This window comes from Cervus canadensis, chromosome 18 (assembly GCF_019320065.1).
Source record: "Cervus canadensis isolate Bull #8, Minnesota chromosome 18, ASM1932006v1, whole genome shotgun sequence".
Classification (NCBI taxonomy): Eukaryota; Metazoa; Chordata; class Mammalia; order Artiodactyla; family Cervidae; genus Cervus; species Cervus canadensis.
In genome coordinates, this window is record NC_057403.1 from 54483906 (window position 1) to 54496519 (window position 12614).

Sequence of the window (12614 nt, forward strand, 5' to 3'; positions counted from 1 at the left end):
TCAGCCCCACCATGGTTCAGTTCACTACTGTAGTAGGCTACAAGCTAGAAAATCACATAACCAACACGTGTTAGGCTTATACTTACATGAGAATACATAATTAATGAAATGCCATTGGAGGAGCTTTGTGCTTAAAATTGGCTTGCTTGCTAACTTTCTGCTTCTGTGCACATATGCCTATGTCTGTGTACACGTGTGTGCAAGAAAGAGAGAATGCCTGCCTCCAAGAATCCAAGTGTCTGCACGGCCGCTGGACCCGGGTCTGGACCCCTCACCTCTGTGAGACGGATGTCGGCAGGGATGCGGTCTCCGATGGAGAGAGACACGATGTCTCCGGGTACCAGGTCTCGAGCTAGCAGGTGCTGGAGCTTTCCTTCTCTTATGCTGCGTTTTAAAAGGGGAGAAAACAAAAGCATCCTGGTTGACATCTCAATTTCAGGCACTTTGATAAGCTTGAGCAAAGGTTACAGAAATACATTTTCTCTTTCCGATGTGGACAAATGCTTGTGCCTTAATGGTTTTATTATTTTTTAAATTCACATGTCCTAAAAGGCTCTTGGGAAAGAGCTTGGGTCCTAGGAGAACTTGGGCTTCATTTGAAAAGTGGGTGAATACTGTTCACCCTGCTTGGAAACAAGGTGGGACCACATGGCCTCCAGAAGCTTCTGCAGGTCTAGAGAAACAGCTCCTCGACAAAGCTGGCAGCTGGCGGTGCTTCTGTCCTCAGAGAACACAGCGCTCTGGTGTGCAGAGCTCAGCTCCGACCTCAGGGACAGCAGAACCTTGTTAAAGCCAGGAGGAGCATCTTAAGTGCCCAAGAAGCCAGGGAGCACCACCCCCACCCCCCAGGCCTGGGACTGCTCTTCACGGCTGTTTGCTGTTAGACATAGACATGCTTCTGTGTACGGGTTCCCACTGAACCCACAACGTGCTGCTCCTTACCCAACATGGCAGGACCCCCCAGCTGGACCCATGCTCCTCCCTGGGCCTCCTTCATGTAGCAGCCAGAGAGTTCTTAAAGCACAAAATCAGATCACAACTTCCTCCAGCTCCAAACCCTCTCCAAGAGCCTGGGAGTTAGACCCAGACATCCTACCTCCTGTCATTCACCCCCTTGAGTACACCCAGATATTTCTAGTCTCAAGGTCTTTGTGGACCTTGATTGGTGGAGCAGACACTCTCTCTTTCCTGTTAACAGAATGCAGTTATTCAGACACCTGCCTTTCTCCCCACAGCAGAGTGCTCCAGGGGGTGGGTCCTGACAGGCTGAGACAGTCAGGGTGATCCCATCCCCTGCCCATGACCGACATAGACACAGGCATGATCTACAACACTGGCCTAAGAGACAGGAGTGGTATTTGGCAGGGGCTCAAGAGAAAGATTTTCTCATTCTTTATGCATACACATGACCTCTTCTGTTGGGCTTTTTCATCTTTATCATGTCTGGTTGTGACATCTGGAGCTATGGCAGCCATCTTGGGGTCATGAGGGAATCCAGTATAAGAACAAAGCCAGCAAGCTGAGGATGACATAGTAAAGAGATAAAAGGACCAGGTCCTTGATGCCATCTTGAATTAACTAACCCCACTGGCCCCTCACTTCAGATCCCTTGCCATAAGACAACACAGTTTCCTTGTGATTTGTGCAGCTGAATTTTCTGGGTTTTATAGCCAAGAGCACCTATCAGATATACGTCTGCTCTTCTCTCAACTCTTCCCACAGCTGGCCCCTGCCATTTATCAGACCTCAACTTAAAGTTCAGCTCCACCTTAAATGTCAGAGCAGGGGAACCTGCCAGCCAGCTATCAGGGTTGTTCCCACACCTCCACCAGTCACTGCCATCTCTACGAGGTTCTCTTTAATTTTTGTGTGGCTTTGGCTTTCAGTCTTTTTGGCTTTAATGCACCTGCCTCATTCCAAAATCATTTCATTCCTTCACTTCATTATCTGCCTCCCCTGTTAGGAGTGTGACAGGTCCAAAGGCCAGGGCTTTCCCATCTCTTCACCTGGGACAACATCACCCTGCACACAGTGGGTGCTTTGTAAATATTTAATGAATGCACAAAGGATGGAGGTAACACAGGAAGGGTCTGCAGGGCAGATGCTTCTCCCGTTCTGTGACATGGGTCTCAGGGGCTCGGGGAGGGAGGCTGTGTCCCTTCACTGCTCTTTCAACTCTCCCAGGCTGCCTGCCTCTGCTGCTCTTGAAAATAAAATTGTCTTTCAGAAGCAACTCCCAGGGACATCAATAATGCATACTATTTGCCTGAAAGGCCAAGACTTGATATTTAAACTTAAGATCAGCTCATCAAACCCCATAAATCATGGATGCTTCTGTCTGCTTATAGGATTACGTCACACATCACACGTCTGGATTTCTGACACCTTGTTCATCCCATCATTAAGCCCAGACATTTTTCCTGCCCCCCAAAGAACCTTCTAGAATTGACTCATGCCTCTCAGGCTTTCACAGCATGCTCTTTTGGTCTCTACTTCGTTACTCATTATTCTCCGCCTTGTATCTCTCTCTCTCTCTCTCTCTCACACACACACTCTTCACTTGCTGATTCCTTGAGAGGAGGGACTTCTCACTAGACATTTCTATCCTCCAGCTCTATGCTCAATTACGCCATCTGTATCCAAATATATGTTAAGGTTCTTTCTCTCAGCTTATCCTTTGGATAAAAGAGAGTTACTGTCTGTTGAAATCCTTCCAAAGTACCTTGGATCACGAGATACCTGCGGTGACTTTCTTATGAGTGGCAGTGTGTATTTGGGAAAGACAGATGACTTAAGACAACCTTAGCTGATGCCAGGAGGGGTGAGGGAGAAGACCTGGGCCTTTTCCAGAGTGGTTTCATGTTTACAAGGAGAATAACTGGTTGGAGATTGTGGGTACACTAAAAAATTCAATAGAAACGCACATACACACACACACACACACACCAGCAGGCCGGCAACATTCTCACTTCAGCCTCTGCTGTTTCCTTGACCAAGGGCAGCGGCCCCTGCAAACCCTCTAAGCTGAGCTATCTGTGACGGCAGCCACTAGCCTGTGAGGCTGCTTGAGTTCAACTTAAATAAAATGACAGCCACATGTGACTAGTGATGCTGTCCCGGGCAGTGCATGTGATAGAATCTTCCAGGGAGTCCCCTCGCACAGCACTGGGCTAAGCAGACAAGCCCAGGAGGTAAGGGGAGACATTCTTGTCTTTCCTTTTTAAATGTCTTTGGGGAGGGTGATGTGATAACAAAAGGCAAAGCAGGAATGTTCGGGTGGGAAAGAGGCTGGTGGGTAGCTGAGCAAATGGCCAGGGTTCATCACCGACCTGTCCACCCGCTTCAGTCAGAGCTCTGAGGCTCAGCTTATCATTAAAGCCCTGCCCCTCAGCTTCTTCTCAGCCTCAGGAAACCTGTCAAATGCCTTCTAGGAAAAATGCACACAACTTTGCACACTTCATCACAGGTTTCGTGGGCCACCCTCTTCCCAAAGCCCTGCCATCCACGGCCCCCAGGCTGGGCACCCTGATTAGACACTAGTGACAGTGTGGAGGCCCAGAGAGGCTGAACGACACATCTAAGGACACACAGCAATCTGCTGGCGGGGCAGCGATCAGGTTTGCTAACCCCTAGTAAGACATGCCTGGTGGGCTGCTGTCTATGGGGTCGCACAGAGTCGGACACGGCTGGAGCAACTTAGCAGCAGCAGCAGTAAGACATGGTTCTCCCGTATCACACGGCAGAGGATATAAAGGTGACCAACGTTTTGCCAAACTCGCCAGCCCACTGACTCCTCTGATGAACCACAAAGTCCTGGGGTGGGCTGGAGGTCTCCGACTTACCAGTTGCATTCAGGAGGAACCAGCTTTGTCAGCTCTTCCAGAGATTTCTCTGACCTGTACTCCTGGCCGGAAGCACACGCAACACTGTGTTTAAGCGGGGTGAGGGGCTGGGGGGGCCCCCACAAAGCTCCCATCAGCCCAGGTGACCCCGCCCGGGAACTCAGGGCACATATACACACCTGGATGAAGGCAACGGTGACCACGATCAGCACAGCCTAGGGGGCAGACGGGAGGGCATGTTAACACCCATTGCCAATGAGCAGGTAAGTGATCCAGGGGAGGACACTGTCTTCCAAAATGTCTTTCCTTTTTCCTTGCAAAATAGAGCACTGTGTGCAGAGATTTAGAAAACAGAGGAGCCAAAAAAGCAGCCCCAATTCTGCCTCCAGAGGTTCACATTTGGGGGTTATCTTTCTAGATTTTTTGGCATAGATACACTTGTAACACAGGATGATACAGTATAGATCCGATCATTTATATCTCACCAGCATTTAATAACTGGCCACCTGACGCGAAAAGCCGACTCATTGGAAAAGGCCCTGATGCTGGGAAAGATTGAGGGCAGGAGAAGGGGCTGACAGAGGATGAGATGGTTAGATAGCATCCCTGACTCAATGGGCATGTATTTGAGCAAATTCCAGGAGACAGTGAAGGACAGAGGAGCCTGGCATGCTGCCATCCACAGATCACAAAGAGTCAGACACAAATCAGTGACTGAACAAACAAATACAAAGCTTCTAATAAACATGATTTCACATCAGAAGATGTGGATCTAGCCTCAGGCTTTCGAACAGAAGCTCTGAATTCCACTGCACGGAAGGAATCTGTTTTCGTATTTCAAAAGACAGCATTTGACAGATAGAAGGAAGCAGGAATGAAAGTCATTAAACAAAAGGTCACATATAAGAGCCACGTGTAAAAGGTCACACGGCGTAGGATTCTGTTTATAAGAACTACCCAGGATAGGTAAATCCGGATACACAGAAAGCAGATGGTAGTTTCCAGGGGCTGGTGGCGGTGGAGGGGAATGACTGTTTAATGAGTACGGGGGTTCCTTTCAGGGCAATGAAAACATTTTGGAACCAGATACAGCTATGGTCTTTCCAGTAGTCATGTACAGATGTGAGAGTTGGGGAGCATAAAGAAGGCTGAGCGCTGACAAACTGATGCTTTCGAATTGTGGTGCTGACTTCACCCAAGAAATCGAATTCCTCACTTTATTTAACTTGAATTCAAACAGCCTCACAGGCTAGCAGTTGCCCCTTCTCCTTCTGCCCTCAGTCTTTCCCAGAATCAGGGTCTTTTCCAATGAGTCAGCTCTTCGTGAGGTAGAGGAACATGGACACTTCTTATCCTTTCTTTATGCTGTGTTTTCTACTTTTTTCCTTCTTTTTACAGCCTCGTTTTTTCTCCTTGCATAACAATGATAAGCAGAGACTCAGCAGGACCTCGGCAGCCAGGTCTGGGATGGGGGGGCACTGTCCCCCAACTCCCGTGACTCCCATGGGGCGCACTCACCACGGCGATGCTGATGGCGTCCTCGTACTTCTTTGTGAGGACGCTCACCAAGGCAGAGGCCAGGAGCAGCAGGATCAGGGGGTTCTTGAACTGAAAAATGAAAAGCAGTGTGGTGGGATCTTGTCTAGCTTCACGGACATCAGAGACCAGGCCTGCTCTAGTGGAGCGGCGTCAGCTCTGCGCCCAGAACCTGGCTTTCAGGCCGGCCCTACAGTGATCTGAGGGCCAGGAGGGGAGGACTGTCACCACCCGATGGTTCTCCTCCACCTGAAGACCCACCAGCGCGGTCCACCCGACACCGGCTTCCTGGGGTCATCTCGACAGTGTCCCTGTCACCAAGACACCAGCCCTGGCCCTGCCTTCCGTTCTTGGTCTCATCTTGCCACGTCTCCTCGCCGCTCCAGGTCAGAACCTGCCCCTCTGGTGGGACGCTGGCCCTGGGCCAGCATCCTGGGTGCTCCATTCACAACAGGCCCATCTCAGAAACTTTGATGCAGCTTTCAGGATTTTGTGGGAAGCTCTCCAGTAGGTCTCTGGGGGTTGACTCCTACTAAAGTGTCTCATACTGGAGCGCCGGGGCCCCCAGGCAAGCCGGCTTTCTGGAAGTGTGATGACCCCCGTGTCCCAGCCCAGCCCTGGCAAGATTGATGGGAAACTTCCCCAAGAGCAGCAGGCCCGTGTCTGCACAAGGGACCCCTCCAGCCATGGGCTCAGGGTTAGCTCCGAGGTCCTCAGCCTGGCTCGGGCCACTCTGAACAGCTGGGACCAGGCACTGGCCTCATCTTGAACTCTAATCCCAAGCCCAGAATCTCGCCCCCTCCCCTGGGGCTGGACCCGAGCAGCCCTCCAGACCAGCAGGGACACCACCAGGCTCCTCTGCCCCTCCTGGAGACCATGCCAAACACCCGCCTTGCTCCAACTGACACAGTGAGTCACCATGAGACACGGCTCACAGGTGTCAGGCCCAATGCGGAGACCCCACCATGGGCCAATAGTGCCGCCCTGGCTATAAATAATGAGACACTTCTGGCTCTGATGGGGCCCCTTTTAAGCCCACACCTAAAAGGGGACAGGCAGAAAGCAGTCTGCTGAAACCTTACTATGTGCGGAAGGGATGGTCACCAGAGATTTATTACAACAAGCAGTAAGAGCCCAAATAACCAGCATTTCCCGAGCTCCTCTTCCAAGCCACGCCCTGTGCTCAGCACTTTACTGCATCATTTTATAGGCTCCTCCCAACCCCATGACACTTGTGGCTCAGCTGGTAAAGAATCTGCCTGCAATGCGGGAAACCTGGGTTCGATCCCTGGGTTGGGAAGATCCCCTGGAGAAGGGAAAGGCTACCCACTCCGGTGTTCTGGCCTGGAGAATTCCACGGACTGTATAGACCATGGGGTCGCAAAGAGTCGGAACGGACTGAGTGACTTTCACAACCCCATGACACAGGAACTGTTAAGTGGTCCTGCTTGATGGTAAATGACCAACCCAAGTTTCTGAAAGAAACTGAATTGCCGTGGATTCATTTAGATCAGGCAACTCCAAAACCTGTGCTCTTAACAGTTACGCTCGAACCAAGGCTAGCTGGCAGACACTGGGGCTGGGGGCAACCTTTATTAAGCATGTAATACAGGCTCAGCTTCCTCTTATGTAAAATTCAGAACAGGAGGGACTTACTAGCCCCATTTCCTAAATGGGGACAATTGAGGCTCAAGACAGATCAGTCGCAGACTCAAAGTCACAAGGCTGGAAAGTAGGATCAAACCCGGCGGCCTGACTCTAATCTACCTCTGCTTCGTGACTCCGGGGCAGGGATTTGGGGCCATGCTAAGGTAAAATTCCTAGTGGTAAGTCTTCTGAGATGGAGAAGCAGGATCGCCTTGTGAAGTGGTGAGCTCCCTGTCACTAGAGGAGACAGACAGGAGAACCACAGCATCCGGCATGGAGCAAGTGCTCAATGAACACAAAGAATTAATAAGTGAGGGCGCATGGACTTCCTGTGTTCATCGAGGGCGAGGAAACACGGGCATCGGGAGCTGCCTTCCAATCCCACAGGGATACCCTGAGATGGATCCTTGAACCGATGAGGTTAGGATGAATAAGCATGTTTCCTGCTCTTAGAAACTGAAGAGATTTCATTCGTGGAAAGGTCCTGGCTGGAGTCTGGCTGACAGCCCTGGGTGTGAGGTCTTGGCAGGGCAGAGGCCAGGTGAGCAGGGCCTAGTGGAAGAGGCAGCCAGGGCAGAAGTGACCAAGGTCCTACTCCAGAAGGGAGAAGGTCCCCCACGGCCCATGTGTCAGCCTCCTTCCCTGAACTTCAACTTCCAGGAGCCTCTGCTGCCTCTTCCCAACACTGGCATTCCAGGAAATTTCTGGGTTGGCCAGAGTCACTTGCATACCTAGAAGCCTCTTCTGGTGCCAAAATGCGTCAATGAATGACATCCGTAGGGCTCTGAGAACTAACCAATGAGCAGGGTGGGGACAGGAGGAGACAGGAGAGTGAGGATGCTACAAGGAGGGCTGCGATTGGTCCCTGAACTGACCAATCAAGGAAGCCTTAAACAGGAGCCATGGGAAGGCAGCAGAAGCCTGGGGTATCCCTGAGCTTGACTGAGAGGCAGGTGTCAGGGATGGGAGAGGGTGCAAAAGCCAGGGAGGGGAAACTGAGGCAACTGTGGCTTCAGGTATCTGGGAAATTCTGCCTGTTAGCTGGAGCTTTCTGAGCTGGTCCTGGGTGGGAGGTGGGGTGTTGATTTCTACACTGGAACTTGCAGCAGGATCTATTTCTATTTTTTTCCCCTTCTTTCCCGTGGTTTCCAGGCATTTGACTGATACAACGTGTATTCAGCACCAGTGGCAAAGGCTAAGAGGGCCAGGGGCTCTGGAGCCAGCTGCCTGGCTTCACTTCCCAGCAGCAACACTTAACACTGCGGGACTCTGGACCCTGGCTCCCAGGTAAACTACAGGACACTCAGTTAAATGTGAACTTCAGATAAACAAGGGGCTTTTTAAATTAAGTACAAGTAGGTCCCATGCAACATTTGGAACATACACTAAAAAAACTATCCTTTGCTTATCTATCTGAATTTCAAATGTAACAGACATCTGTAAATTTCTTGGCTGAATCTGGCAGCCCTACACAATCTGAGAATGTTTCAGCTTCTCTGTATTTCACTCTCCTCAGTTGGTAAAGAATCTGCCTGCAATGCAGGAGACCCGGGTTTGGTCCCTGGGTTGGGAAGATGCCCTGGAGAAGGAAATGGCAGCCTGCTTCCAGTATTCTTGCCTGGAGAACCCCATGGACAGAGGAGGCTGGTTGGCTACAGTCCATGGCATTGCAAGAGTCGGATACAACTTAGTGACTAAACCACCACATCTCAAAGTAGTGATCTGGAGGAAGAGTAAGTTGAGGTTTACTTTTTTACTTAGCGTGGTGCCTGGCACATGGTTACCTCTATGAATGGAATGACTATTATTTGTGACTGTGGCCGCCAAGGTAGTGAGTGAGCCCAGCTCTCAGCTAGGAGTGGCCTGAAAGGGGCAAGCCTCCTTTGACCTTGTAGTATAGCTGTCCCATGTGCTGAGATTCATCCACGGACACTCTCAGTCCACAGTTACACAATGAACGGCGGCTCCCTTCCTCACCCCCGGGGCTACACTGGTTAATGCACAGAATGACGGCCATGGTCCCACCTGATCGAGATATTTCTTCCACACAGGTTCCGTGTTATCAGCAACAAACTCATTCCAGCCATGGACCAGCCTGCGCTGCGTCACCGAGAACTCTGACAGCCCATTCTGTAAATCTACCTGGAGGGAGAAGGACGGGCAGGTAAAGATCAAGGAGCCCAAGTCACAGGATTCCCACTCTGGAAGCCAGCCGCTTCCATGATGATCAAGGAAAATGGGCTGTCCACAGAGGAGAGGGGACCAGCTCAGGGACCCCAAGCAAATGGGCAGAGACAGAAGGAGACCTACAATCTCATTCTTCTTCAATGAGCCCACACTTCTGCCCTACAGATACTACAGAGAAGACAGCGTTGGCTCTACATTTCAGGGTCTGCAATTATAGCATGAACACCTGGAGATGCAGGAACACTTACATTTTCATCTTTAGGAAGATGAGTCTGGGAAGGTAAAATGGTGCAGCTGCCGTGTGGAAGTACCTCCAAAAATTAAAAATAGAACCACCTTATGATCTGGCAATTCCACTACTGGGTGTATGTGTCAAGAGAATTGGAAACCAATCTCAGTGAGATATCTGTCTATCCATGTTCGTAGCAGCATTATTTACAACAGCCAAAGGTGGATGCGACCCAAGTGTCCATCAATGGATGAATGGATAAGCAAAATGTGGTACACACACACAGACACACAGACATACAAACACACACACAGGAATATTATTTGCAATTAACATGGAAGTTTCAGCTTTGCAAGAGGGAAAGAGTTGTGGAAATGGGTTGTACAACAATGTGAATGTACCTAACACTTTGGAACTGTACACTTAAAAAGTAGTTAGATGGTCATTTTTAGGTTGTGTATTTTGCCTCGAAACAAACAAACAAAAAAGACCTGCCCTTAGAAACAAAAAAAGCTCCATGATTCCATCATGCATACCTTGTGCCAGATACAATTTCAAGCTGTTTATACAAACTGACATTAAATATAGATGATTTAAGAGTCAATAACTATGTAAGGAAACTTTGTTGCCCTGGTGGCAACCAAAGCTTCACTGTCTTTAAAAAGTTGATAAGAAAGCTCTACCAGGAACTTCCCTGGTGGTCCAGTGGTTAAGAATCCGCCTACCAATGCAGAGGATACTAGTTTGATCCTTGGTTGGGAAGCTAAGATTCCACCTGCCTCAGGGCAACTAAGCCTGTGGCTGCAATGAAGACCTGATGCAGCCAAAAATAAATAAATAGAGCAAAAACAAAACAAAAAAGTTCTACCAGATGGTTGAGGTGATGGGAAGGCTGGGCTTGTTTCTAGATTCTTTTGAATAGAGCAAAAAAAACATGCTTTTTCCTAGGTAGGGGAAAATGTCTAGGCAAGGAAAACACATTTCCTTCCCCTCTCCAAATGCTAACAAGTGGGACTTGAATTTAAATGGGCTTTTGAGTATTCTCAAGGAAAGGCTGGCCTGAAACACTGACCTCCAACTTCTTTGAAATTGTGGCATGTGACCTTCTATTAGTGGATTTTTATTGGCTTTCCCAAAGTGTGGTGGGTTATGAGTCAACACACACCCACACATACCATGTTTGCTTGGCTAAGTAAAGATAACTGAAACCATAAAGCAAGCCAACTCCTTCAGCCTCACAGGGGAGCCTCATGGACTGGAAGTGGTCTTTGGTGTGGCTTTTGTCTTGTCCTGGCCAGGAATCCAAATTCACCAGAAGAAACGTGAGAAGCTGGTTTCGGTCACCGGCAACACCATGAATTATAAAACACAAAGGGTGGGAATGGCGGGTGGTGAAGAGTTTGAGCTTGAATGTCAAAACACCCAGATTCAACGCTGACTGGGCTGCTGCGGAAACTTGGGGGTCCCCTGAGGCACTCTCGGTCTCTCATCAAGAGGGAGGGGACATATTTATACTTAGAGCTGATTTGGGGTGTTGTGTGGCAGAAACTGACACAGCATTGTAAACTATCTTCTAACCAAAACTAAAGATAGAGAGAGAAAGAGACATGCAGAGAAAGCTGGGAGGATCCCGGCCTCCAGGAAGGGCTTCCAGGGTTCACGGCCATCCACGTGGGTGCCCTTCCTGGTGGGGACTCAGAAGGTTCAACAGCAGGAGTATTTTCTAACAGTGATGATAACAATGTATCACAGCTCAGGATTGTGAAGCCATTTTCAGGACCTCCAGCTGCTTTCCTCTTAATCTGAAAACCCCACCGCCCCAGGCCTCAGAGACAAACTCAGTTCTTACGTAAAATGCTTTGGCTAGGTCCTCTCTGTGGCATTTGCTTGCTTCCTTGGGTGCCAGAGCCACCACCGTCTTCTCTTTCTCGATGGCTTTCAACTCATTTTGTCCATCAATCTGTGAGAAAAAAAAAAAAGGATTGCTCTTAGGTACACTGGTCTTATATGGATATGTCTTTTTAATGTATAACACACGGAGAAAGCGTGCAGATCTGAAGTGTATAGCTCGAATTTTTACACACTGACCCATATAACCAGCCTCCAAATTGAGAAATACATATTAACATAAACAGCCCCCAGATTTATTTTGCTGGGGTTGGAATTCTGTGTAAATGGTAACATGCAATATATATGCTTTTGTGTTTGGTTTCTTTGATTCAAGGTTATTAGTGAGATTCAGGCATGATGGTGTGTGTGGTGATGGTTTGCTAATTTTCATGGCTGCATAGTATTCCACCAAATGAGTATAGCACAATTTATTTTTCTGTTTTACTGCTGATGGATTGTTTCCAACTGTTGGCTGTTACCGATGCATCTGTTTTCAAAGAAATTTATTTTATTGAACAGAAAATCACAAAGCTGACAGAGCAGGCAACAATTTACAGATTTAGAACCCTGGACCTTGAACTTCTGGGATTCTCAGTTAAGAATGTACCAAACCACAGAGAGTGGTTCCTGATGGTGACTGGTGGTATTACAGCCTGTTTTGGGAGACATTTGCAATAACCTAAGGAAAGGGGGAAACCCAGTTGAGGTCTGGGTGCCCAGCAGGTCTGGGAAGAAGTCACATGAAACACCTAAAGGGCATGGGAGGACATGGTAACCTCAGAAATAGGGGAATGGTGAGTATTTTTACAAAATTATTCCTAGTATTCTGATACTCAGGAAAAGATAATCATCTTTTCCTTTTCCACCTGGTAGTTGGCACAGGGAAGGAGGAAGGGGAGAGGCTCTACCTAACAGCCTCTTCCTTCAGCTGGAATAGAGACGGCAGGTTCCCCTTTTACTTCGTTCCGAACTCCTCCCTGCCCCTCGTCTCCCAAGGGCCCCATTTGCTCAGAAATGGGCTGCTAACCACACCTACTTCCTGGGGTTGCTTTTCACTGTACCAACGACCAGGAAGCAACCAAGGATTATTACACAGATCACTCGGCCGACTCTCTCCTTAAGTCGATCCCACCATCTTCACTGTGTGAGATCCACCTCCTGGAGAAATGTACATCACAGCCTGAGACAGGATGTTTTTTCTGCTCTCAAGACCTGGTTCAAGTGTACCAAATCGAGGGCTTAATTCTTGCTCACACCACAGATGGAGGCAGTCCTGGGGTTAC

General features: G+C 49.0%; 1 protein-coding gene across 2 annotated transcripts in view; it reads right to left on the minus strand.

Moving 5' to 3' along the window:
* ATP2C2 (ATPase secretory pathway Ca2+ transporting 2) overlaps positions 1–12614 on the minus strand; it is a 74860-nt gene that overhangs the window by 43201 nt on the left and 19045 nt on the right. For both annotated transcript variants that reach the window (XM_043435705.1, XM_043435704.1), the window contains exons 2-7: positions 11291–11401; positions 9051–9167; positions 5361–5450; positions 4022–4057; positions 3843–3904; positions 276–384 (exon numbers count right to left, since the gene is read on the minus strand). In XM_043435705.1, the coding sequence (XP_043291640.1) occupies positions 276–384; positions 3843–3904; positions 4022–4057; positions 5361–5450; positions 9051–9167; positions 11291–11401 (525 nt within the window). The remainder of the gene's footprint in view (positions 1–275; positions 385–3842; positions 3905–4021; positions 4058–5360; positions 5451–9050; positions 9168–11290; positions 11402–12614) is intronic.